The sequence below is a fragment of the Engystomops pustulosus genome, chromosome 1, assembly GCF_040894005.1.
Source record: "Engystomops pustulosus chromosome 1, aEngPut4.maternal, whole genome shotgun sequence".
NCBI lineage: Eukaryota > Metazoa > Chordata > Amphibia > Anura > Leptodactylidae > Engystomops > Engystomops pustulosus.
In genome coordinates this window covers 154,901,894-154,927,475 of record NC_092411.1, presented here as the reverse complement: position 1 = coordinate 154,927,475, position 25,582 = coordinate 154,901,894, and the positions used below count along the sequence as shown (strand labels likewise).

The 25,582-nt window shown below is 40.3% G+C and overlaps 1 protein-coding gene across 1 annotated transcript; it reads right to left on the bottom strand.

The window, feature by feature from the left end:
- Positions 1-1,843: 1,843 nt before the first annotated feature.
- DIRAS1 (DIRAS family GTPase 1) lies at positions 1,844-25,435 on the bottom strand. Its single transcript, XM_072112234.1, has 2 exons — positions 25,296-25,435; positions 1,844-7,506 (listed from the first exon to the last, which is right to left on the bottom strand). The coding sequence occupies exon 2, from the start codon at positions 7,485-7,487 to the stop codon at positions 6,891-6,893; it is 597 nt and encodes a 198-aa protein (XP_071968335.1). The 5' UTR covers positions 7,488-7,506; positions 25,296-25,435; the 3' UTR covers positions 1,844-6,890.
- Between the last annotated feature and the right edge of the window lie 147 nt (positions 25,436-25,582).

The window sequence follows — 25,582 nt, the reverse complement described above, 5'->3', positions numbered from 1 at the left end:
GTCGCCAAAATTAAAAAGGACAATACCAACTCAGAGTATAGGGTTAACTGAGTGGTCAGCAGGTGGGTGCATCCTCAAGGTCCGAAGATGCTCTTATTGCCCCATATTGTATTGTATTTACATAGGGCAATTAGGGTAATAATTCCCAGTCTGCAATTTGGACCTATTGCAGACTGGGAATTATTACCCTAATTGCCCTATGTAAATACAATACAATATGGGGCAATAAGAGCATCTTCGGACCTTGAGGATGCACCCACCTGCTGACCACTCAGTTAACCCTATACTCTGAGTTGGTATTGTCCTTTTTAATTTTGGCGACTGTGTGTGATGCCTTACCTTATTTATACACAGAATCACGCCTTTTTGGAGAGTTGTATTTTTAATATGTGAATAATAAAAGCTATATTTTATAAATTTCTCTCCCCAATGATACCTGCGATTCTCTTCTAAATTTTGTATCTTTGGGCTATATCCAATTTAGCTCCTCAGTGAATTTAACACTGCTGCAGGCAGGTAGGAATTGCCTGTGTCTGAGCTGGTTTTGTAATGCATGGCGAGGGGCAGGAGGCAGAGAGCACTGCATCGTGCAGGCGAGAGAAGCTATTCATGAGAAGAATCCCACCATACTTCGAAGAATTACGGTCAGATCCAGGGACAACCAAAATTGTAAACAACTGATATACAGGCTGGAATTATATATGTGAAATGCTGTATTTTTGGTAATAACTGTGAAATAGAGAATGTGTTATTTTGTTATCCTGAGTATATTTAAGAATCTTGTATTCGTGGGAATTAATCTTTAAAGATAGGTGCCATGTGCCACACACAAAGTTCTGTAAAATATATTTCACCAATCTATGGTGCTGATTAAAATACTTGTGTAAATTATCATCTGAATTTTTTCTGGCAGATTTATAGATATTGGAGGCATATGAGGTAAGTTAAAGCTGCATTAAACTCCATGGATGCCCTTTAATGGAGCTATATAAATTATGGGTATATAAATATAAAGCCATAAAACAGTCATGTACATTAAAACGCAGGATCATAAGGATATAATTTGGTGTATAATTTACCTGTTCTTGGGTAGCATGTAAAGTGCAACTATTTGTAAGAACTTAACATAACAGTGATACATGCTTAAAAGGGAACATCTTAAGGAAGACAAGACGGTACAGGATATGAAAATTCTTATCAAAATTCAGCATTTATTGGCCAATAGTTTTGAGTAAACAGGCCTCAAAAACACAGTGTCTTACTTCCTCCATGAAAAAAGAGAGGCTCCCAAGACCATGGACATCATATATGATATATAGACAAGTGTGTAAAAATCACCCAAACATGTCTGATGCAAGGGACCCCCTCTTAATTCAAGTCTATGTGAGGTAATGGAACAGTTAACACATAAACTCAGTTATTGCTTTCATACAAAAAGAATAATTTGTGAATGACTGTTATTTATATAGGAGTATGCATAATTTAGGATATTTCCAAATACTTTCCATTTAAGATTGCATATGGTACATTTACAGATGATACATGCATGGAAACTATTTGCAAAATAACAGATACCACTCACTGATCACTTTATCTAGAAAGGGCTATTTTTGATGGAGGGATACCTATGGTTCCAAGTTGTAGAGCAGAAGCTAATCCTCAAAAACGGCAAGGGACTCCTACAAGAATCCGAACCACTGAACCGACCATTAACCACAGCCAGTGATTTTGATTATCAACTCAAGCAGCTTCCATGCATATTAGTACAAAGACTGACAGCATGTCATAAACCATGCAGAATATTAGCTTATTAGTAACAATAGCTTTCTAAAATACTTAGATGTTTGTAGAGAAGTCATAAAATGATCCAAATTTATCTAAGCAGTGTGCTGGAGGTTTTTTTTTTTCGTTTTTTTTGGGTGCAAAATATTGGCACCCATGGCAGCCTTGAGGTTGCATAAAGAGAGAAATATCTAGTAAATTTCAATTTATCTGGAAATTTACATAAGGCCCATGCACACGAACATGTGGGGGACCAATATCTGACTGCATAGTTTGCAGCCAGATATCTGACCCAAAGAAGCCTATTGCGCCCGGTCACGGTGCGGTGAGCATGCGTTTTCTCACCGCACTATGCATAGAAAAATATAGGACATATCCTATATTTTCCTGTATTATGTCACCGGCCGCTCGCTTCTCTATACAGAGGGGGGTGAGAAGCAGGGCTCAGACGCAATATGGTTACTTCAGGAATGTATTGATGTTTAACTAGATTTAACAAGTTTTCCCACACTTAGGAGAATGATCAGCAGAAAATTTCAGATAATCAATAATCAAATTTCAGAATAGTGATGAAACTGCTTTTTGAAATAGCAAAAATATGCTATATAGGAATTCACAGATCAGATTCCCTGTCAATCATGAATCAAAACCATTGTTTCCCAATTACTGTACTTTGGAAGCTAGCCAGGAGCTCAGGAACTAGATCATCTGGCAGTACAAAGACAAAAATTTGTTATGGGGGGGGGGTTCCCATATTAATAATGTTTGGTATCAATGATAGAGAAACACTTAATTATTCTATAATGCTGATAAAATAAGTACATTGATGCTGTTTCCATGTAATATATGTTTTAATTTTTTGTGTCTGTTCTTTGGCTGCAGACAAAAAAATTATGTAGTGGACATCTTTTCAATAGTAATTGAATGCTAAAGTGACCTTAAAAAAATTAATTTAAAAAAAGGATGTACGGACAACCCCAAGTAAATTAAAAAAAAAAAATCTGAAGTATTAATTAAGATGTATAAACATCTTCAGTAGGCTGAAAGAAAATAGATTTATGACAATTATTTTGTGTTATGGAACACTAATTTGGCACAAAGTAAAAGTGAACACATCTTAGATTTAAATGTATACAGATATATACATTTTACTTTTTTCATTGCTAAAACATATGCTATGGATTGTTGTTTAGAAATGATAATGACTTGCTGAGCTGTACTTATTTATGGATGATTTCTAACAGTCCTCCACTGGAGAGCCTACTGGAGGTTGTTCTTCAATAAATATGACATTAAATAGATCTTCAAAGGGGATGCCTGAAAGCATGCCTTTGACATGCTCTGTTTTAGTTTAATTTGAGTTTTTATTTGGATAAAAGTTACTGCATATTTTATATACATTATAATATACAATTATTGTGATTATTGTCTCATTACAGCACTTTTCTTTGTTCTAGGTCATGCATCATTTAGTATTCATGTTCAACTGAGTAAATTTAATCTCACAGAAGCGCATCATACATTTTTTCCCAATTTTTTTTACAGATCTCATGTTTTATGTACTTGAATATTAAAAACCTATCATTAGAATGAAATCAACAGCAATTCCCTGTTCTAAAATGCAGTGCCAGCACTTATGGGGTGTACTTACTGGAGCTGGACAATCCACCTCATCTGCAGGCATCAGTGTCACCAATAGGCTGTGCTACATGTAAGCATGCCACTGGCACTTTATTTGGACAACCTGGCTTTCATTCCCTTTATACATAGTAGGTATGAAAGTGTATGTCAATCAGTAAGATTAAGAGAGTGAAAATAGTCATCTCTTTGTCCAAAATTTGGACTACATAGTGAGCCCATAAACCAGTTAATGGTAATAGACACTTTGTTATTGGGTACTACTGTAATTATGGGGTTAAACAAAGTACATATGTTTGGTATCATTACACAAGAAGAATCAGAGAGCTATTTTTCCATCAAACTGATAATATTCATTATCATGAATTTCAAATAAAAATAAAAGAAAATATTTTCCACTGTGTTAAACTTAAAAAGTAAAAAGGTGCGTTTCTGTAACGGATTAATCACCTCCCCCAAAATAAGAATCAAATAAACCAAAAGAAAACATTTGAAATGTGGATTTATAAGCATCAATATCCTACACAAAAGTGTATTATTCTTACCTCTTCTGATGTACGTACTTGGTTCTATCAGTCAAAGTGAAAAAGTCCCAGAACAGACTTCCATGCGATTAAAGACTATTCTTTATTTGTGTAGCAGCGTAAGTACATCGGGTAAAAGCACACAAATTGTATTGTACAGTTATATAGTATGAATCATACTTGGTGGATTATTCAATTTTTTTGCATGTCATAACTGAATCTTTCTCACTTACAACCTGAACATGAAGTTATCTTTGTTTTTAGGGGTTAATCAAACAACCCTCCTAACTCTACTCCGTTCCAGGTCATGTGACCAGGTTTAGGAGTTTTATTTAAATTGTATCTTTCATTTGTTTTGTAGATCATGACTAAGGCTTGTTAGCTGAAACGCGTTGATCATTTTCTCTGTGTGCTTTTACCTGATGTACTTATGCTGTTACACGAATAAAGAATATTGTACATTTAGACCGCATGGAGGTCTGCGCTGGAACTTTTTCACTTTGACTGCTCATTGCTTCTGCCTTGGGCTTTCCAGAACGTGGCTTAACAGTCTGCTATCAGGTGGAGTATAGCTGAGCTGACCTGTATATTTGCTTCACTTGGATCTATCACACTTCTTGGCAGATATAGATACTTCCTATGTGTAATAATTAGTTCCCTTCCTTATCTGCACATGTATCCTTGGTTTTCATCACTGTGATCAAGTGCTCTTGTCCCCGCAGATACTGAGCTCTTGTTTATATCTCTGTAGACATCTGCTTTTAGTCTCTTAAGACACACACTTTACCTCTAGGGTGGAACGTCCTTGTATCCATACATAACTGTCTACCAATTTCAAATGAAAACGAAAAAAGATCTGTAAAAAAGAGGGTTTCCTCCTTAATATCTGGCAATTCCTTGTGCTTTTAAAACTAAGTTTTGTGCTCATTAATTATTATAGATCCTAAACCTAGTTTCCAATACTGTCAAAGGCTCAGCACGTTTGACTTATACTATAGGACTATTAGTGGATACTATACTGTTTTTCTTGTTGGAAAGACACCTTCTATAGATTAATAAACAAGCAGTGAAGTCATTAAGGGAAATCTATCAAGACCATCATTTTGTACAGTCTTGTTAAACCCTGCCTTACCAGAGCCATATTCTTAATTAATAATTCCTTCATATAGTGCACACAGATTATGCAGCGCTACACGGAGCTTGCCAAATTGGGATGAAGAATAGATGTAACTACATCATCTTTGCTAGAAAACTGGCGAATTTGATAATGAATTTGGCTGGTGGCCGCATCTATGGTTTACAATTTTGTTTTAGCCAAATAAATGGCTGACTTTATTACTAAATGTGCCTTGTTGTGTTATATGGTGCATTTATCGGTTATTGAATATCGTAATTCTTGGTTGCAAAGCACTTGGAATATATTAAGTTCTGTGCTATTCTGTTTACCTACAAATAACTGTACATTGTGCTTGTGAACACATCTGTATAGGCCCACGATATGTTTTTAGAGCAAATCAGTTAGGATTCACCAAGTGTTTGTGCCTTTTACACTTTGTTCTGTATTCGGTCACTATTACACATAAACAATGAACATTATACATACATTGCTAGACTTCTACCGCATGGAAGTGTAAAGGTTACAAGTATATATAATTATGATGATTGATAACATAGTGTAAGATAATCCCTCCACAGTATATGTTCTTTCATAATAATATATTAATTCTATTATTAAATATGCAATTTTTTTCAAATATTTTGATACTTTTTCAAGATATAAATTATTGGATGCAATTTCTACATGGCTTATCAATAACACAGATATTTAGCCTGCCCTACATAGTATGAATGCTCAGTATCTTTTAGGTAGCAACTGTCCCACAATGGAGACTGATGCCACTCAAGGTTTTGTAACTGGAAGCTGGTCTGATAATAGAGAGGAAACCAGTTACTATAAATAGATTACTTCCCTTTACAATATATCATCAAAAGATGCTGAATGTTATAATGTAAAAAAATACTTTTCTATGAAGTTCCACACAAAATACATAGCAGTAGGGTCTCAGTAGCATTTTCTTTCTTGCAGAGAGTAGTAAGCCAAACCTGTACGTGTCTTTGTTCTATTTTGGATGAAGTATTATATCGAAGACCTCTTCGAAGCAGTAAGTGCCCGACTGTCCTCTCATCCTTCCTTTTTTCACATTTTCAATATATAGATATAAGTGTATGTAGATTTGTGGTCAAGTCCATACCTCTAAACTTGTATGAATATTAATAAGCTGTTATACCCACAAATATATAACTTCTTAATCTTTCATCTTCTTTAAATTCAATTAAATCTTTCAGATGCACAATCAATAAGAAACATGCAAACTCTTTTTTATGTCCAGTTTCTGATGTTTCACGTCATGCTTTGAGCCTTCTTATTATAGTATTTTGTACATTAGGTTAAAGTTGACTTTTTACTCTCTGACAACCTTCCTTGTGCTCCTTGAAACTGGTCTTTCTAATGTTCTTGTGCACCAGCAAACATTCCTGATTAAGCACCACCCTTCAAGAACTGTGTGTGAAGCATACACCTATGTATGTTATCATAAGGCTAGCAGCCATGAACTTTTTGCATTTTGAAGCACAATAAATATTACACAGTTCCAATGGTTCTTTGTTAAAAAAAAAAAAATATAGAAAAGGGAGAAAGTTTATTGTTCTGTCTGTTCTGTTCACATTTTGCATTCTCCAAAAATATAATGAACAACATTTGGATGTAAAGCAAAACCTGGAGTTGCTGCACAATGAATGTGCAAGGCAGCTTCTGTATGCCTGGGCTGTCACAGTGTTATAATTCAGAAGGGGACATGAATTCCTCTCCAACGCAACAACATAAGAAAAAACGGCTATGACTGTGCATATGCATGAATGAAATGGATGCTCCAGCATTTTGATTGCTTACATGAGACTGCACTTCCCCTTAATTTTTTCTGCCCTCTTCTGCTTGCTGGATCTTTTTCCATCAATATTTAGGCTCATATTTCTCCTTTTCTCCAAGTTTAGCAGCTCTTGGAAAAGTTCCTTCACATTATAATTCATCTTGGCTGAGGTCTCCATGAAGGCACATTTCCACTCTTTGGCCAATGCCTCCACTTCTTTTGTATCGACTTCCCGTTGTGTCTCATCACACTTGTTTCCTACCAGCATTACTGGAATACTTTCTATACTTCCTTTAATCTGCAGTATCTGTTGATAGATAGGCTTTAACTCCTCAATAGACTGTTTGCTGGTGACGGAGAATACCAGGATAAAGGCATGACCCTTTGAAATGGAAAGTCGCTGCATGGCTGGAAACTGGTGACTTCCAGTAGTATCTGTGATCTGTAGGGTACAAACACTTTTGTCACAGCTGATGACCTGTCGATATGTGTCCTCAATGGTCGGAATATATGTGTCTCGAAATGTTCCTTTTACAAAACGTAGTACCAATGAGCTTTTCCCAACACCTCCTGCTCCAAACACAACTACTCGATAATCGTTACTTTGTTCTGGCATATTAACGGCTTGTTGAGTCCTACAATATAAGACAATAATAGACAAACATGTTTATTGCACAGAAGAACAAGTTCTTATATGCTTAAAAATAAGTACACATAATAAACTGCACTAATAAAAGTCAAATAAAACTCACACACTAAGACAAGATTTACAAAATGTGTTCAGATATGAACATCGGTAGCAAGTTAAACTAGGAAGAGCTTTCCCGTAGTAAATATGAGCTGGCCTATCCTAAAACTGGCCATACACTAGATCAGTGGTGGCGAACCTATGGCACGGGTGCCAGAGATGGCACTCAGAGCCCTTTCTGTGGGCACTCGGGCCTTCACCCCAACACAGAGTTTGCCAGAGAGGACTCAAGGCTTCCTCCTGCGGTCCAATACAGTCCAGGACTTGCCATGTTCAGTGCCATTTTAAAGCAACATCCTTGGCTGCCAGGGCTGCAGGAGGAACAAGAAGGTGTGGACAGAGACAGATTATTGTTGATGCTCCTGCTCTGGGAACCCCGATTCTTCCTCTTCAGGAGGGAAGCTACAATCCAAATTACTCCATCTTTCTATTGTATTGGTGAACTTGTGAAACAGCAGCGATCAATAATTGACTGCTTAAATTGTCATGTTGGCACTTTGCGACATATAAGTTGGTTTCAAAAATTGAAGAAAAAAGGCGGATGCCCATAGGTAGGTAAATATCACAATTTTATTAATTTACATAGACACACAAAGATAAGGTATAAAAACAATTAAAAAGCACTTAAGGTGCTATACAAAGTACCCTAGTCCCCAGTGCACAGTAGTTAATAGTACAAAAAAGTAGTAAATACAGGAAATATCATATATTAATAGGCATGATAAACTTAGGTTGTAGTGTAGCATAATATAATCAATACAGCATCCAAGAGGTAAAGGAATAACCTGTATATTACCTAGGTGGAGGGTGTCCAAATGTGGCACTGGGGGCACTGATCCCCACGCATTTCGCCTGGGTCACCAGGCTTCCTCAGGCTTCCCATAACTATTGGGTAAAATATAAGTTGGTTTCGGTTGTACTTTGGGCACTCTGTCTCCACAAGGTTGGCCATCACTGCACTAGATACTTTCTACTGCTTCAATAATACATTTAGAACATTATCTGAATGTAACAGAAGCTAACAAATACGCCCAACATTAATTGGAATGAGCAAAATACATAACTTACCATTTTAGTTTGTTTAAACCTAGAAAAGGTCACAAAACAAGGTAAATATTGATCTGATTGATGCATTTCAGCATGTGAGCAAAAAAAACCTAATTTTATCAAAGTTTTGGAATACAGGGGGAGTCTGTTGACTGATTAAATTAAAAACTGAAATGGATATTAGTACAAGCATATATTAATTTCAAAGTCATTTCAAAGAAATGGTTGCCGACCATTTCTCACACTCATCATATTACAAAGCTGAAAACCTATACAAAATATTTCAGCTATCTGCAACTACAAATGTCAAGAAAACAAGGCTGCTTTATAATAATGCAAAATATAGACAATTCTCCACTACTGTCTAAGATTTCTAAATTGTCAACAGAAAATAAACCTCTATACAATGTTCAAACTTCGTTTGAAATAGCAAAGAGGGTTGAGAGGCTCACTGGTTCCGATGCACACCGCACTACGTGCCTGCACTGTAATGCCGAGCATGCCGTATGGAAACATTTCCCTCTGAAAACAGGAAACCAATACCTTAAAGGGGTTTTCCCACGAACACAAGTCAGGCCCACAGGATCGGGCCTAACTTGCTGAACAGTGGTGGTCTCAGTGACAAAACCCCCACAGATCATGAAAAAGAGGGGTCCGATGAGTCCCGAGGCATCGGCCAGACCCCAGGGCTGGCAAAGGTTTATTGGAAGCCTCTTACACGCTGCAGTCTCACTTCACCATTTTTAATGCTTATAGAATATTATACAGCAATACTTGGAAATACCAGACAAGAATATTACCAATTACTGCATAATCCAGTGACATCTTGCGGGTCCTGTCTCTTTATAGTTTTCACCACCAACAAAATCCTAAAGGTGCTGCTGAACCACATCCCATGTATTTTGCATGTGCTCAACTTGGCAGTACAAAGGTTTACATATGCTGCAGACACACCCTTTCATCAGCTCTACCATCTTTTGTTCGCTTGAAAAAGCTCTATAGTCCATGATGGAAGATGTAATGGTGGCAGACTGAGAAGAAGAGGAGTAACAGGTGCCAGGCCAGTCCACACAAGGTTCGCAGGGTGGGTTCCTGGACCAGTGGTCCCTGTAATACATGGGCCCTCCAAGGGCTTAGGAGATACACAAGAGGCCAAAACAGATACAGGTAGAGATGCCACCATGCAGCATGACTGACACTCGGACCCCCAACGTAGGATCTCCCACCAGTTGAGGACCGGTGCGTAGAGTTACGGCCATGAAAGACCCAGCAGGAGAGATGAGGTGGGGTGTGGTAGCATGTAAAAGGACAGTCTTTCCTTGTGAATAGCTCTTACTTGCAGAGAGATAGGCTCAGTGCGGTACCTGACCGAATCGGAGAGAATTTGTCCGCTGACTGAGGAGATGACGAGAGGCTCCTCGAGAGGAACCACTGGGATATGATGCCGGGAGACCAAATGGCATCCACAAAGTTCCAAACAGAAGCAGAGTCCAGGAAATATGACACCAGAATTGGAGTGAGGAGAACAGGAATGGTTAGGCGTGGAGAAGTTTTGCTCACACCTAGGGACGCTTCTCCAAGAACCCTAGGTGCTGGCATTTCCCGGAAGCTGGAGGTGGAAAGGACAAGCCCCAATAAAGTGCTTTGGACTGGTACAATACAGGCAAAGATTCTCCCAACATCGTCTGGAATGTTCCTGGAGGGAGAGTCTGGCTCTGTCCACCTGCGTAGGCTCCTCTGCAGACGGTACGTCCGGAGGCTGGAGCGGCCTTTGGAAGGCCTTTGGACAGGCGAGGTAGACATCGAGGACGGACTTGCGGATACTTGTGACATAACTTCTCAGTGCATTCCATAAACGGCACATGAATCTGAGTGACTAGTGTGATGAAACCACTCAGAGTAGACAGCCGGTCACAAGCGGCCAATGCGTCCTTAACTTGAGGCGATAGTCCGTTTTTAAAGGTCACTGACAGGGCCGCATCATTCTAGGAGAGTTCAGAGGCCAGGGTACGGAACTGAACTGCATACTCTCCCACAGACTAATCCCCCTGTGTAAATTCAGCAGCGCAGTCTCAGTTGAGGAGACTCATGCAGGTTATTCAAACACTGACTAGAATTCCATCAGGAATGCAGTGTGAGTAGCCGTGACCGGATCGTCTCTGTCCCATAGGCCAGGGCTTTCCCGGAGAGGAGGTTGACAATGAATGCCACTTTGAAGCGTTCAGTGACAAACTGAGAAGGCATAAGTTCAATGTGCAAAGAGGACTGAGTTATATAAGCCCCAGCTGCACAGCTTGGGGTCCCCATCATACTTGTCGGGCATATAAAGTCTTAGCCTTGGTTCAGCAGCAGGTAGACAAACCGGGGTTGCAGAAGTCACAGGAGTCTGACGCTGATGCTGAGTGGCAAGAAACTGTTGCATCATGGCAGAAACTTGGCCAAGCTGTTCTCTTTGCGAAGAAATCTCCTGGGACTGCTGGACCACAACGTTGGTGATATCAGCCAGTTTTGGAAGCGGTACCTTGGCGGAGTTTATGGCCGGATCTTAATGTCAGGCTTCAGGGTTAGTGAATCCGCTGAACCACCACAGGAACCGAGCAGAAGGTGAAGACTGCCAGCGAAGGAGCAAGGTCAGGTCTGGGGTCACAACAGGAGATCAGAATGCTGTGATCTAATTAAAACATAACAAATATATATGGTATCTCTTTGATCATACTGACCCCAGGAATATAATGAAGTGCTATTTGGAACACAAAGTAAACGATTGAATGGTTGAAGCAGCTGCTGACTGAAGGAGTGGTAGATTCCTACCCACGGCGCTTCTACTCCTTACACCTTCCATTGCCCACAGCAGGAACAGCCACCAAGTGGTGCAGGCTCCTGGCAGTGATTCATCTGTTCCACATATAGTTCAGATAGCCTCCTTTTGCAGCCCAACACTAAATGATCCTTGGCCCAGCATTGGGCCATGGACCGGTAGTTTAGGAACACTTCTGTATACCTAGTACTAATAGACCAAGTAATAGTAGAGAGTCTACAGAGATGTGCTCTCCTCTTTTGCAAACATTGATAACCTGGACTTTATGTGGCACATTTACTAAGGGTCAGAACACTGCAATTTTGTTGGGTTTCCCGACTTTTTACAGTTTTGCCCTGAATTGCCCCGGATTTTTGGTGCACGTGATTAGATTGTGGTGCATCGGCGCCGGCTTGCATGCGACACAAATCAGGGGGCGTGGACGTCGGACAACCCGACTGATTCGGACAAACCGTGGAATTTAAAAAACAAAATTGTGTCGCAAGATCAGCACATGTACCAGGAAGAAGAAGGTGAATTCCGGCGGACCTAAGCAGGGGAAGCTACTCATGCATCAAATTGGACGCACGATCTTAGTGAATTGCGGCAGACCCTAATCCTCGTCAGAAAACGCACAGGGGGGATCGCGACAGGACGGGTAAGTAAATGTGCCCCTATGTGGAGCAGAGCAGTGTCAACAAGTAAGACTCATGTAAAGCAAGCTTTCTCCAAGAAGGTCTTTCCTGTTCTCCTGAAATCAATCCGTAATTTAAGAGGAAATTCAGTACTGTTGGTGCCCACTTGTACCTAACAGTTTTTACAGATGATGTCAATCACTGTGTAAAGTGGCAATGCTGGGCTACCCTGGGAAGCATGGAAAAAAGAAATGTGGTGTCTGATGATCTCTATTTGTAAAGAGATGAAAATTTAAGTTAAAGGGGTATTCTCGTCTGGGCACTCACATTCAGTTTCATTAATCTGCCATATATAAACATTTCTTCAATTGGATGTTATTAAAAAAAATGTTCCTGTGTGAAGATAATTTCTCATAAATGTAGTGATTTGGTCCCATAGAAACCAAATGGCTTCCTCGGATACGACCACGTCACACTCTAGCAGAGGTGGCCAGACTTACGCTATAGAGTGCTGCCTGACCTCCTGGATTCAGCAATCATTACCACAGGACGGCTGTGGGACATGCAGTTACTCCCGGACATTTCATATACAAAACCTTTTTGTTTATTTGTGCAATCCCTCCAGCAGAGGTGGCCGTATCCGAGGAAGCTATCTCGTTTCTAAGGGACAACATGACTACATTTATGAGAAATTATCTTCACACAGGAACATTTTTTTTAATAACATCTAATTGAAGAAATGTTTATATATGGCATATTTATCAAACTGAATGTGAATGCCCAGACGAGAATACCCCTTTAACTTAAATGACAAACTTCTAGAAAACAGCAAAGTTATGAATGGAAAGCTTATAAAGTGTCTGACACAATTCTTTTACTCATAGGATGATTTGTGAGCCGATGCCACTCTTGTTTTTGCGCCTCAGTTTTTTACTCCCATGCTTTAAAAAAAACTAAATGTAAAAGGGCTTGTGTTCTGCTTAACATTTTGGACTTCCTAGTGGCATCATTTAATATCGCATGCATTGTACAGTAAGCAAGGTGCAATAGTGAAACTAACAGAAAAACATTTATATGTATTTGCATCATTTTCTTGTTGCCTCTGTTTTACGGTTTTCACAGCACAAATGATACATTCCCTTTATTTTTTGGGTCACTACAATGACGAAGATAGGAAATAATACAGGTTTTACTATGTTTTAATAAGTTTTTTTTTTTTAAATGGAAATTTTTTGTTAATTTTTTTTTATTTGCTGTATGAACACATTCTGGCAAATCCTTTGGCGGTGTAATTTTTTTGTTGGATGAGCTGATATTTTGGGGACTGTAGGACCTTTTGATCCCTTTTTATAAAAATTTTTATGTGTGGCGAAATGGCGATCCAGACATTTGGGCGTTTTTACATTACACGGTGCTGCAAAATGTAGTCATTTTTATATTTTGCTAGATAGCTATCCGCACATCTTGAATGCCCTAACATGTTTATGATTATGTTTACTTACGCACTTTACTTAAGCTTCCCACTAGTGTGGTGCCTGGCTTTAGCACAACTCTCTCTGGTGAGCCTTATTTTAATCACCTAAATCTGTGTCATTTTTCTTGCAAAATACTACTATATGAGCGCTTTCTGGTCTTTCGTTGTCCGCCTTTCCTAGTGTGTTACATTGTAATAGATGGTATGGAAAATCCACATATACTGCCCATTCTGTATTACGACAGTATATGGAAGGGGTTCTTAAAAAAAGTAAAAAAAAGTACAAAAAAAAATAACAATAAAGTAATAATAATAATAAAACCTAAAAGTTCAAATCACTGCGTTGAACTCTGTTATGAAAATATCGCCCAAATGTCTGAAATGCCAAAATTTTTTTGCCATTTTGCAACATATCAAAAGTGATCAAAAAGTCTTATAGTCCTTAAAATGGTAGCAATGAAAACGTCAGCTCATTTCACAAAAAATGACACCTTACGCAGGCCGTATATTGAATTATGAAAAAGTTATTAGTGTCAGAAAATGGCGAAACGAAAAAATGTTTTCATACACATGGTTTTAATTTTTTTAAATGTATTAAAACACAATAAAACCTGTATAAATTTAGTTTCCCTGTGATCATACTGAACCAAAGAAGTAGAGATGTTAAAAACCGAGGCCACAAGAATATGGTGCAAATGCGGTTTTTCACTGTTTTCACTGCATTTAGAATTTTTTCCAGCTTCCAGTGCAAGGCATGGAATAATAAATACCATCACTGTGAAGTACAATTTGTCATGTAGAAATGGGAAGCAAAAAATTTATGTAAAAAAATGCTTCTCCTTAAGGGGTTAAACTAAATTTCATAATTTTTATAGTTTATTATTTGTTTGTGGAGTCTATTCTATCACCAAAATTGGCACTGACTTTGACTCCACAACTACTACTCCACAGCCCTGTTAACACGGGATGTACTATTACATCACATGTCTTTAAGGGCTTAAGGACACACAGTTCAATTCTGCAATTAGAATCTTCAGCAGTAATTGATGATTCAGAATCTTCACAGTATGTGAATGGGAATTGTATAATTATCCATGTACCAAGGTTTCTGCTATGGCTAAAACTCAGCAATTCCACAACCTGTGTCCTTGGCCAAAGGCAGTTTTCATGAATCGCCAAAAGTTTTGAACTGATGAACCTTTTATAGATTTTTTTAGGGTTACTTAGATTTGTTGTAGACCGACTTAAATATTACAATTTGTGGTAGAATGAATTATATTGTGATCACAATATAACTGAACAGCCGTTCGAGGGGGAATACTGCTGTGTGGGGTGTGTGAAAATTGCTCACCTGGAAGCCCAGATTCTGGATCTAAATGAGCAAGTTTCAAGGCTGCGGGCAATTGATAATATGGAACGAAGTTTGCTGCTCCTGGAGCACAAACTCTCTGGGGAAGATGGGTGTGGGGAGGGAAGTATGGAGGTGCAAAGTGAGGGGGCAGCTAGTTGGGTAACATGTAGAAGGTGGGGTAGAGGGAGGAGTTGTAGGGAGTCTAGTCCTGATCTGGTGCACCCCAATAAGTTTGCCAGGCTGGCGGATGAGGGGGATATCAGCTCTGGGGTAGCAATGCTGCAGAAAGACGTGGCCGCTAGCAACCAGGGGACTGTCTGCTCCAGTAAGAAGGGTAATGGAAGCACAGGAAAGGTCAGAGAGGTGCTGGTAGTGGGAGATTCCATTATTAGGGGAACACACAGGGCAATCTGTCACAAAGACCGTGCATACCGAACAGTGTGTTGTTTGCCGGGTGCTCGGGTTCGGCATGTTGCAGATCGGGTTGACGGATTACTGGGAGGGGCTGGTGAGGAACCAGCGGTCATAGTCCACATTGGCACTAATGACAAAGTAACAGGTAGGTGGAAGGTCCTTAAAAATGATTTCAGAGATTTAGGCCATAAGCTCAGGGCAAGGACCTCAAAGGTAATTTTCTCCGAAATACTGCCTGTACCACGTGCCACACCAGAAAGGCAGCGGGAGATCAAGGAGGTAAATAAATGGCTCAAAAGTTGGTGTAGGAAGGAGGGTTTTGGGTTCATGGAGAACTGGACTGACTTTTCTGTCGGCTACAGGCTCTACAGTAGGGATGGGCTGCACCTCAATGGGGAGGGGGCCACTGTTTTAGGGGAAAAAATGGCTAGAAGGTTGGAGGAGTGTTTAAACTAGAGACCTGGGGGGAGGGCAACTACACTTGTGCAGGGCAAATAGACAGTGTACATAGAGAGCTGGGAAGAGTCATAGTCCATGTGGGAGGAAGGGGGGCTGGAATGAGATTGGGGAATAAGGACAAAAGGAATACGGACAGGGAAACCCATATAAAGTGTATGTACACAAATGCCAGAAGCCTAACAAACTAAATGGGGGAACTGGAACTCTTGATGTTGGAGCGGAAATATGATATAGTGGGTATCAGCGAGACATGGCTGGACAGTAGCTATGACTGGGCTGTTACTATAGATGGTTATAGTCTTTTTAGAAAGGATCGTATAAATAAAAAAGGTGGAGGGGTTTGTTTATATGTGAATTCTTGCCTCAAGCCTGTCTTGCGAGATGACATCAGTAACGCAAATGCAAATGTGGAGTCCCTATGGGTGGAGATAAGGGGAGGGAAAAAGAATAATAAAATATTACTAGGGGTTTGTTATAAGGCTCCAAATATAATGGAGGCAACAGAAATGCTGATAAGTGAAATGGATGCGGCTTCAAAGCACGGTGAAGTACTTATCATGGGGGACTTCAATTACCCAGATATTGACTGGGGGGCAGAAACCTGCAGGTCCTTCAAAGGCAGCAGGTTCTTGTAAACAACAAAAGACAATTACCTGTCGCAACTAGTCCTGGAGCCAACAAGAGGGGGGGCACTGCTGGACCTTATCCTTACCAACAGACCTGATAGGGTATCAAAACTACAGGTTGGGGGGAACCTGGGGAATAGTGATCATAATATCATTGATTTTGTATTACGCTTTACTAAGAGCGTTAGTGAAGGGGCAACCAACACTCTAAACTTCAGGAGGGCAAATTTTCAGCAACTAAGGGAAGACCTTAAAGGCATAGACTGGGATAATGTTCTCAAAGACAAAAGCCCCCCCCAAAAATGGGACTTTTTCTCATATATTCTGAAAAAGTCCTGTGAGAAACACATACCTTATGGGAAAAAGCATAAAAGGAACAAGAAAAACCCTATATGGCTAACTAGTCTTGTAAGGAAAGCAATAAGCGAGAAAGATAAAGCGTTTAAGGAGCTAAAACGTGAAGGTAGCGATGAGGCATTACAGGATTACAGGATTAAGGCAGATAAAGGCCGCAAAAATAGAGACTGAGAGAAATATTGCCAGGAAGAGCAAAAATAATCCCAAATTATTTTTCAAGTATATAAATGATAAGAAACTAAAAACAGAGAGTGTGGGTCCCCTTAGAAATAACATGGGGGTCATGGTGGAAGGAGATGAGGAAAGGGCCAATCTACTGAATGTCGCCTTCTCAACTGTCTTTACCCAGGAAAATCCCCTGGTGGAAGACACAATGAGGAATAATGTTAATTCTTTTTATAATGTCAACAGTTTAACCCAGGAAGAGGTACGGCGCCGCCTCGAAACCACTAAGATAGATAAATCACCGGGGCCAGATGGCATACACCCCCGGGTTCTGCATGAATTATGTACGGTGATAGACAGACTGTTATTTTTAATATTTGAAGATTCACTGAGGACTGGTTATGTTCCACAGGAATGGCGCATAGCAAATGTGGTACCAATATACAAAAAAGGATCAAATAGCGATCCTGGAAACTACAGACCCGTGAGTCTAACTGCTGTGGTGGGGAAAATATTTGAGGGGTTTATTAGAGATGCTATCCTGGACTATCTCACTGTGCACAACCTTATAACCCAGCGTCAGCATGGGTTTATGAGGGATCGGTCCTGTCAGACTAATCTGATTGGTTTCTACGAGGAGGTAAGTTCAAGACAGGATCTGGGGGGACGCTGTGGATGTTGTATATCTGGACTTCTGAAAGGCATTTGACACCGTGCCACATAAAAGGTTGGTATATAAAATAACTGTTGGGAATAGGAGAAAATCTGTGTATTTGGGTAAGTAATTGGCTTAGTGATAGAAAACAGAGGGTGGTCATTAATGGCACATTCTCAGATTGGGTTGATGTTACCAGTGGAGTGCCACAGGGGTCATTATTGGGGCCACTTCTTTTTAATATTTTTATTAATGACCTTGTAGTGGGTTTACACAGTCAAGTTTCAATATTTGCAGATGATACTAAGCTGTGTAAAGTAATAAATACTGAGGTCGATAGTTTAGCATTACAGAGGGATTTGTGGAAGCTTGAGGGATGGGCAGAGAAATGGTTAATGAGGTTTAATGTAGATAAATGTAAAGTTATGCACTTGGGCCATGGAAACAAAAAGTATAATTATGTTCTAAACGGTCAATTACTTAGTAAAACTGAAGCTGAAAAGGACTTGGGGGTATTGGTGGATGGTAAACTTAATTTTAGTGACCAGAGCCAGGCGGCTGCTGCTAAAGCAAATAAAATAATGGGATGTATCAAGAGAGGAATAGATTCTCATGATAAAGACATAGTTTTGCCCTTATACAAATCCCTGGTCAGACCACACATGGAATATTGTGTACAGTTTTGGGCACCAGTGTATAAAAAGGATATAGTAGAGCTGGAACGAGTGCAGAGGAGAGCAACCAGGATTATTAGGGGAATGGGGGAACTAGAATACACTGACAGATTAAAAAATTTGGAATTATTCAGCTTAGAAAAAAGACGACTGAGGGGAGACCTTATTACAATGTACAAATACCTGAACGGACAGTACAAGGATCTCTCCAAAGATCTTTTTATACCTCGGCCTGTGACCAGGACAAGGGGGCATCCACTACGCCTAGAGGAGAGGAGATTCTACCATCACCATAGACAAAGGTTCTTTACTGTAAGAGCAGTGAGACTATGAAACTCTCTGCCGCAGGAGGTTGTTATGGCGGACTCTATGTACATGTTCAAGAGAGGCCTGGATGCCTTTCTGGAGAGAAAAAATATCATGGGTTATGGGGATAAAACATTTATTTAATTCTTAAATGTTGGACTTGATGGACTTGCGTCTCCTTCCAGCCTTATATACTATGATACTATGATATCCCAATCGGCAGTATTTTGGTTAGAACTTTCACATAACTTTTCTGCAATCTGGTAGTTGTTTTTACACTCTTACCAAGCTGTTTGGAAATTTAACTTACTTGAGTAAGCATGACAAAGTTGCTATGTAGCCCTAGCCTTTTGTATACCAGGTATTTTATACAATACAAGTGTATATTATACAAATGGACAAAATGGCTCAACTGGGAAACCTCCTGTACCGGGATCTCCAAGGGAAGAAGTATAAGAAATATGACAAGCCCAAGAGGCTTTTTTTACTATGGACATATACAGTGGGGTGAAAAAGGATTTAGTCAGCCATCAATTATGCAAGTTCTCCCACTTAAAAAGATGAGAGAGGCCTGTAATTGACATAATTGGTATACCTAAACTATGAGAGACAAAATGTGAAAACAAATTTAGAAAATCACATTGTCTGATTTTTAAAGAATTTATTTGCTAAATATGGTTAAGATTAAGTATTTAGTCACCTATAAACAAGCAAGATTTCTGGCTCTCTCAGACCTGTAATTTCTTCTTTAAGAGGCCCCTCCGTCCTCCACTCATTACCTGTAGTAATGGCTCCTGTTTGAACCTGTTATCAGTATAAAAGACACCTCTCCACAACCTCAAACAGACACACTCCAAACTCCAGTATGGTGAAGACCAAAGAGCTGTCAAAGTTCACCACAAACAAAATTGTAGACCTGTACCAAGCTAGGGAGAATGAATCTGCAATAGGCAAGCAGCTTGGTGTGAAGAAATCAATTGTGGGAGCAATAATTAGATAACGGAAGGCATACAAGACCACTGATAATCTGCCTCGATCAGGAGCTCCACGATCTCACACGTGGGGTCAAAACCCAGAACCACACGGGGGGCTTAATGAATGACCTCCAGAAAGCTTGGACCAACGTAACAAAGGCTACTGTCAGTAACACACTACGCTGCCGGGCAGTCCTGTGCCCCCCTGCTTAAAGGACATCTACCATCAGTTTAGTGATGGTTGATGTGTCCTTGTAAAAGTTCCTAAGAACTTCTTGTATTATAACTATATAGGAACTTCTGTATTATAACTCTACAGGAGCTTCTTACTTGAAAACATCTACCATCAATAACCTGATGCTAGATTTCCTATAAGCCAGTACATATCAAGGCCCGTCTGAAGTTTGCTAAAGAACATTTGGATGTTCCAGAAGAGTTCCTCAGGACTTCTTTATTATAACTCTATATCCTGTGACCGCGGTAATATAGAGTTATAAAAGTTATGCAAAGTGATGGGCGCTTAGGCTACATCACCCGAGCATCTCGGGCAGCCTAGTATTTTTATGTATGCATATGTCCAGTAGCTAGGGCTAGAATTATCTGCCTGATTCGAACGTTAAGAAAATCTTTTATGTGTTTATTCAAATATAATTAAAATGTGCTAGAAAAATAGCCTAAAGCATGCATTCAGGCTTTTCAAGGTGCACCTCCAGGTGGCAATCCAAATACATATGTGCTAACTGAAGCCAAATAACCTGCACCAAGAAACAAACAGGTGTAGTCACAGGAGCAATTGTGAGCTTCCCATCGTTACACCTAAATTTAGTGGTTGTATTCATTAGGCATGTCTCAATTATGTCCCTGCCTGACGCGTTTCTGCATCAATCATAGCGATCAATGCATCAGAGGCGTACCGGGGTATATTTAGGGTGCTGTCACACGTCGCGTTTACTGCAAGCGTTTAAAAACGCATTGCTACAGCTGAAGGGGTATTTCCCTAATTAAACAGCTGTTAACGCTTGCGTTTAGAAAACGCAAGCATTAACGCATTGTTAACGCATGCGTTAACATCGCAGTTAACGCATGCGGTTGTTAACGCATTGTTAACACATGCGTTAACCGCGATGTTAACGCATGCGTTTTGTAAACGCAAGCGTTAGCAGCTGTTTAATTAGGGAAATATCCCTTCAGCTGTAGCAATGCGTTTTTAAACGCATGCAGTAAACGCGACGTGTGACAGCACCCTTAGACATACAACACTTTTTTTAGCGATCGTCCTAGCTATCACATGCATTGGCATAGTGCATTGGCATTACAGCCAGAGCTAGTTACACACTCATCCTGCACTGTTGTGGCCGTATGGGCCGCGCTGATCGCACATTGTAATGTAAGAGTTAAAATGAGACAGCCTCGGGTCTTCAGAAGACCCGATGCTGTCATTGTGATGGGGATCGACGATTCTCCCCAAGATGGCGGCACCCATGTGCTGCCATTTTTCTGAAACCGTCGGCAGCGATCAGCCGGTCAACACCCGCGATCGGAGCTATCACTGACCGCCGGTGTTACCAGTAAGCCTTTACTGGCTATGGAGAGGGCTGAGCCCGTGAGCCCTCTCCATGCACCCGAACCCGGCACGTGACATACTTTTACATCACATGTAGGTAAGGGTTAATGCCCTGGAAGTTCGTGCACATTCGATTTCCGTGATGTTCTTTCCAAATGTGGCGAGAGATAACAGTGTCATTCCCATCATCCCTGAAATCTTTCCTGATGCGTACACAAAACTCCCGATTAGTTTTTCCTTCATATCAGGACGAGCAAGCACATGTCTTTAGGTACACGACTCCAACACTTTTACAATTTATAAATTATTTATTTCTGTATGTGCATACTGTTACATGACTGGTATATGTCTTGCTTTCTAGAATCGATTTAAAGGCTTTAAAAGAGTCACATCTATATTTCCCATATGGTGGTTTTTGTAGCCTGCGGTTCAAGATGACTATGAACCAGTTTGTCTCTTAGATTTCTCTGTCATCAGAGTCTCACTTATCCTTTGATGTTGAGAATCATATGTTGCAATGATCCTCCCATTCTCTAAGGACAAAAAGACTCTCCTTTCTTCTTGCCAGGGCATTCTGATGGGCATCCCTAAGAATCGAATCAGGATACCCCCTGTCCTGAAATCTAGTTCTAAGAGTACATTCATCCTCACTCTGTGGTACTGTTCATTTGGAATGCCACATCTAAGTGGCTTTGGATGCCAGCTTTCCCATTCAGGCAAACTATTTGTAGCTGTGGGCTTTCTAAAAATCTTGTTTTTAAGCCCACCATGTCTTGACTTTACTATCGACACATCAAGGAATGAGATTTTATCAGTGTGAATCTCTGATGTCAAAAAGAGTGTTGGTACTAAGAACCGTGACAAATTCCTTGAATAAATCAACTGTGGTGCTCTAAAGGATCAGGAAATTGTCGATAAAACGGAGCCAGATAAGTACATGTAATGTAAAAGACTCCAACTGGTCATTGAAGACCAGTTCCTTCTTCCACCAGCCCAGGATGAGATTAGCTTATGTGGGGGCACAAGGGCTCCCCATACCCACTCCCTTGAGCAGGTGGTAGAATTGGCCATTAAAGGTAAAGGAGTTATGTTCCAGCACAAAATGTATCAAATTGATGCTAAACTCACTATGTTTTTCAAACTGGGTACCCCTCGTATGTAAAAAGGATGCGACAGCATTGCACTCCACATCATGGGATATGCAATTATACAGAGCCTCCACGTCCAGACTGGCCAGGCACCTATCCTGGTCACTTTGAATACCCTATATCCTTGTATGTCCATCGTATCTCTCACATACAATGGGAGTGTTTGTACAAAATGACGCAAAATCTGGTCCACATAAGGGCTTGCATTTTGGGTTACACCGATAAGACTATCGGGCGGCCTTTTAATGGGCTAGTCCCCTTATGGATTTTAGGGAGCCCATAAAACATGGACACTCTGGAAAATTTAGGTGTCAAAAATTCCAGTTCAGTTTGACTGATCAATTTTTCCCTCTTAGCTAGCAAAAAAATTTCAGTGAGAGAATTCAGGAAATTCTGTGTCGGATTCCCCTCCAAATCCTGTAGCAGTTACTCTCTCTCAGGATGCTACGGCACATAAGAATATATTGGTCCCTGTGCATAATCACCCCCCCCTTTGTCACCCGGTAGCTAGCGCTATGGGGGGGGGTGCATATATTAAAATACTAGGTTACCTGAGGTGCTCAGGTGAATTTGCATAACTATTATAACTCTATATTTCCCTAATCATGGTATATAGTTATAATACAAAAAGTCCTGAGAAACTAAACTGATGGTAGATGTCCTTTAAGCCAGTACATATCAAAGCCCGTCTGAAGTTTTCTAGAGAGCATTTGGATGTCCCAGAAGAGTATCTCGTGAATTTTATATGGTCAGATGAAACCAAAGTAGAAGTATTTGGTAGAAACACAACTTGTTGTGTTTTAAGGAGAGTGAATACTGAGCTGAATCCAAAGAACACCATACTTACTGTGGAGAATAGGGGTGGTTACATCATGCTATTGAGCTGTTTCTATGCAAACAGCTGTTTCTAATGTGTACATTAAAGAATGAATAGGGCCATGTATGGTGAGATTTTCCTCCTCCTTCCATCAGCAAGGACTTCAGTATTACAATGGTCCAAAGCTCACCGCCAGGGCAACAAAGGAGTGGCTTTGTAAGAAGCATTTCAAAGTCCTGGATTGGTCTCTCCAGATCTCAACCCCATAGAAAACCGTTGGAGGGAGTTGAAAGTCTGTGTAGCGCAGCGACAGCTCCAAAACATCACTGCTCTAGAGGAAAACTGCATGGAGGAATAGGCCACCATCCCAGTAACAGTGTGTGCTAACATTATGAAGACTTACAGAAAACACTTGACCTCTGTCATTGCCATTGTCATTGTTTTCTTATTTTGTCTCTCATAGTTGAGGCCTCTCTCATCTTTTTAAGTGAGAGAATCCTGTGTTTGTGTATGTGTGTGTATTTCATTCTCCTGATTGCATGAGGTACAAAAAGTGGGGATTCCAGCATTAAGGAACTTTCCCTTCTTCTGTGGATAGGAGACAGCTATAGTAGACACCCCATTAACTTTATTCTGTAGGGACTTTTATGTGATACTTCTGGTAATTCTCATTTATAATTAAATCTAGTTTGTCTGTGTTTAATCTACTTTGGGATTTCTGTTTCATTAAAGGAGAAGGGAAACGTACAAACGAGGACAGATGCCTCCTTTGAGAATAAACTTTGACCCCATTAACTATAATGGTGGTCATGGCTTTTCTTTATACTGTCAGGCATTTTGGTGGATTAAAAGGTCTTCCATGTAAAACTTTTCAACTATAATGTTTGTTTTTTAATAAGCAAAATGAGTTCTGCAGATGTCAATATAGCCTTCAGCCTTGAAAATCAAAGGAAAACTGTTTTTTGTTTTTTTTTAAATATGTGTTAGCCTATGAAATAATATTAAAAATGTGGTCTCTAATAGTAGGACTGCATAGCCGGGGAAACCATGGGGCTATTTAGTAGTCCTTAATTGGGTTTGCATTTGTGTTTTGTCATGTGAGTCATTCAGGTCTTTCTGTATGACGCATTTGTGTTGTGTGGGGGGATACCTCAGTAATGGTACATGCATTGCAGCACAAGTCAGGTCCACTTGTAGAAGTAGAAAGTCACGATTGATTCGGCAATCTATAGTGAGATGACAAGAATGAAAGCCCCTTCCCACATGAAAATCATCAAAGGAACAAACTAGAAATGCCTCTGTTATAAAAACCTGCTGGCAAAGACATTGCATATTTACATTCTTTTGCTTGGAAAGCAGAGAATTAGCTTTCACAGCAATATTTTATTGCAAAACGGAAAAAGCAAAGGCAGCAGTTTATGTTAATGGTAAAATGATATGCTGAATCAGAGAAGTAGTACCATATTGCTGACCTACTCTATACACAATGAGCATGGGCTCATGCTGGGAATAATTCATCTGCCCATTGTCTCACGTTGCACTGCAGGCACCATGAGGGTGTCGTGGTCCAATGTCATCCAGCCACCGTGCGAGTGAAGTGCCCTTCTCATGAAGGTCTGCGGCACATGGTCACTGCGCTCAACTTCTGATAGTTCAAGGTTGGCGCTGTTGTGGTCATTCTGGGCTTACAAAGTGGTGCCAAGCTACAGGACATGGATGCACATATATCAATATAGCATTGGTCCAGAGGTGAGGGAGATGAGAGCCAAGGAAAGGAATGAATATAATATGATAGCTACCTCTCTCTCTCTATATATATATATATATATATATAATTCAGTATATGGCAATACCATTTTACATGTATATATGAGATAGATATAGATGTCTAATTTATAGCTGGATAGATAAAAGATGGGATAGACGAATGATAACACACAATGTGATCTGTAGAAAATAGATGGGAGCTGTATGTAGGTAGAGCTATCCTCCCCATGACTTTCAGCATTAGCACATAGGAGAGCTCTGCTACAATGTATGAGGCGTCCTCATACTGCTGCTTTCTGCTGGAAACTGCCACCCTCCCTCTACTTCCCTCATTAAAATGCTGACTCGTTTGCTGCAGGATTTTTCCTGAGATGCCTTCACTGTAACATGTAATGGTAATATTAGAAATGAGAAGGAAGAATGGCAGCTGTGGTGCTGCCTCTCACCTTGTTTGTCGTGTCTTGTCGGTGCCTATTTACAGCATTGTTCGCAGTGCTGCAGCCCGCGGGTCCTGTGCAGTATGTCCCCAGCCTCTCCTCCTGGTACAGTACATGCAGCTGTGTGTGTGCTTTCTGTTCCCCTCAGGATGTGCTCGGCTCCTGCACATACATACATGCATGCATGCCGCCTCCTGTGCTTCCTCCTCTGGATGCTGTGTGTCCTCCGTCTATAGGCTTGTGCTTTCTGGTCAGGATTGCTCACAGCTCCTCAGCGCCCAGCTCTCTCTCCTCTA

Excerpts from the sequence above, each read along its gene's own strand:
- DIRAS1 (XM_072112234.1), bottom strand. The coding sequence starts at position 7,487 with ATGCCAGAACAAAGTAACGATTATCGAGTAGTTGTGTTTGGAGCAGGA.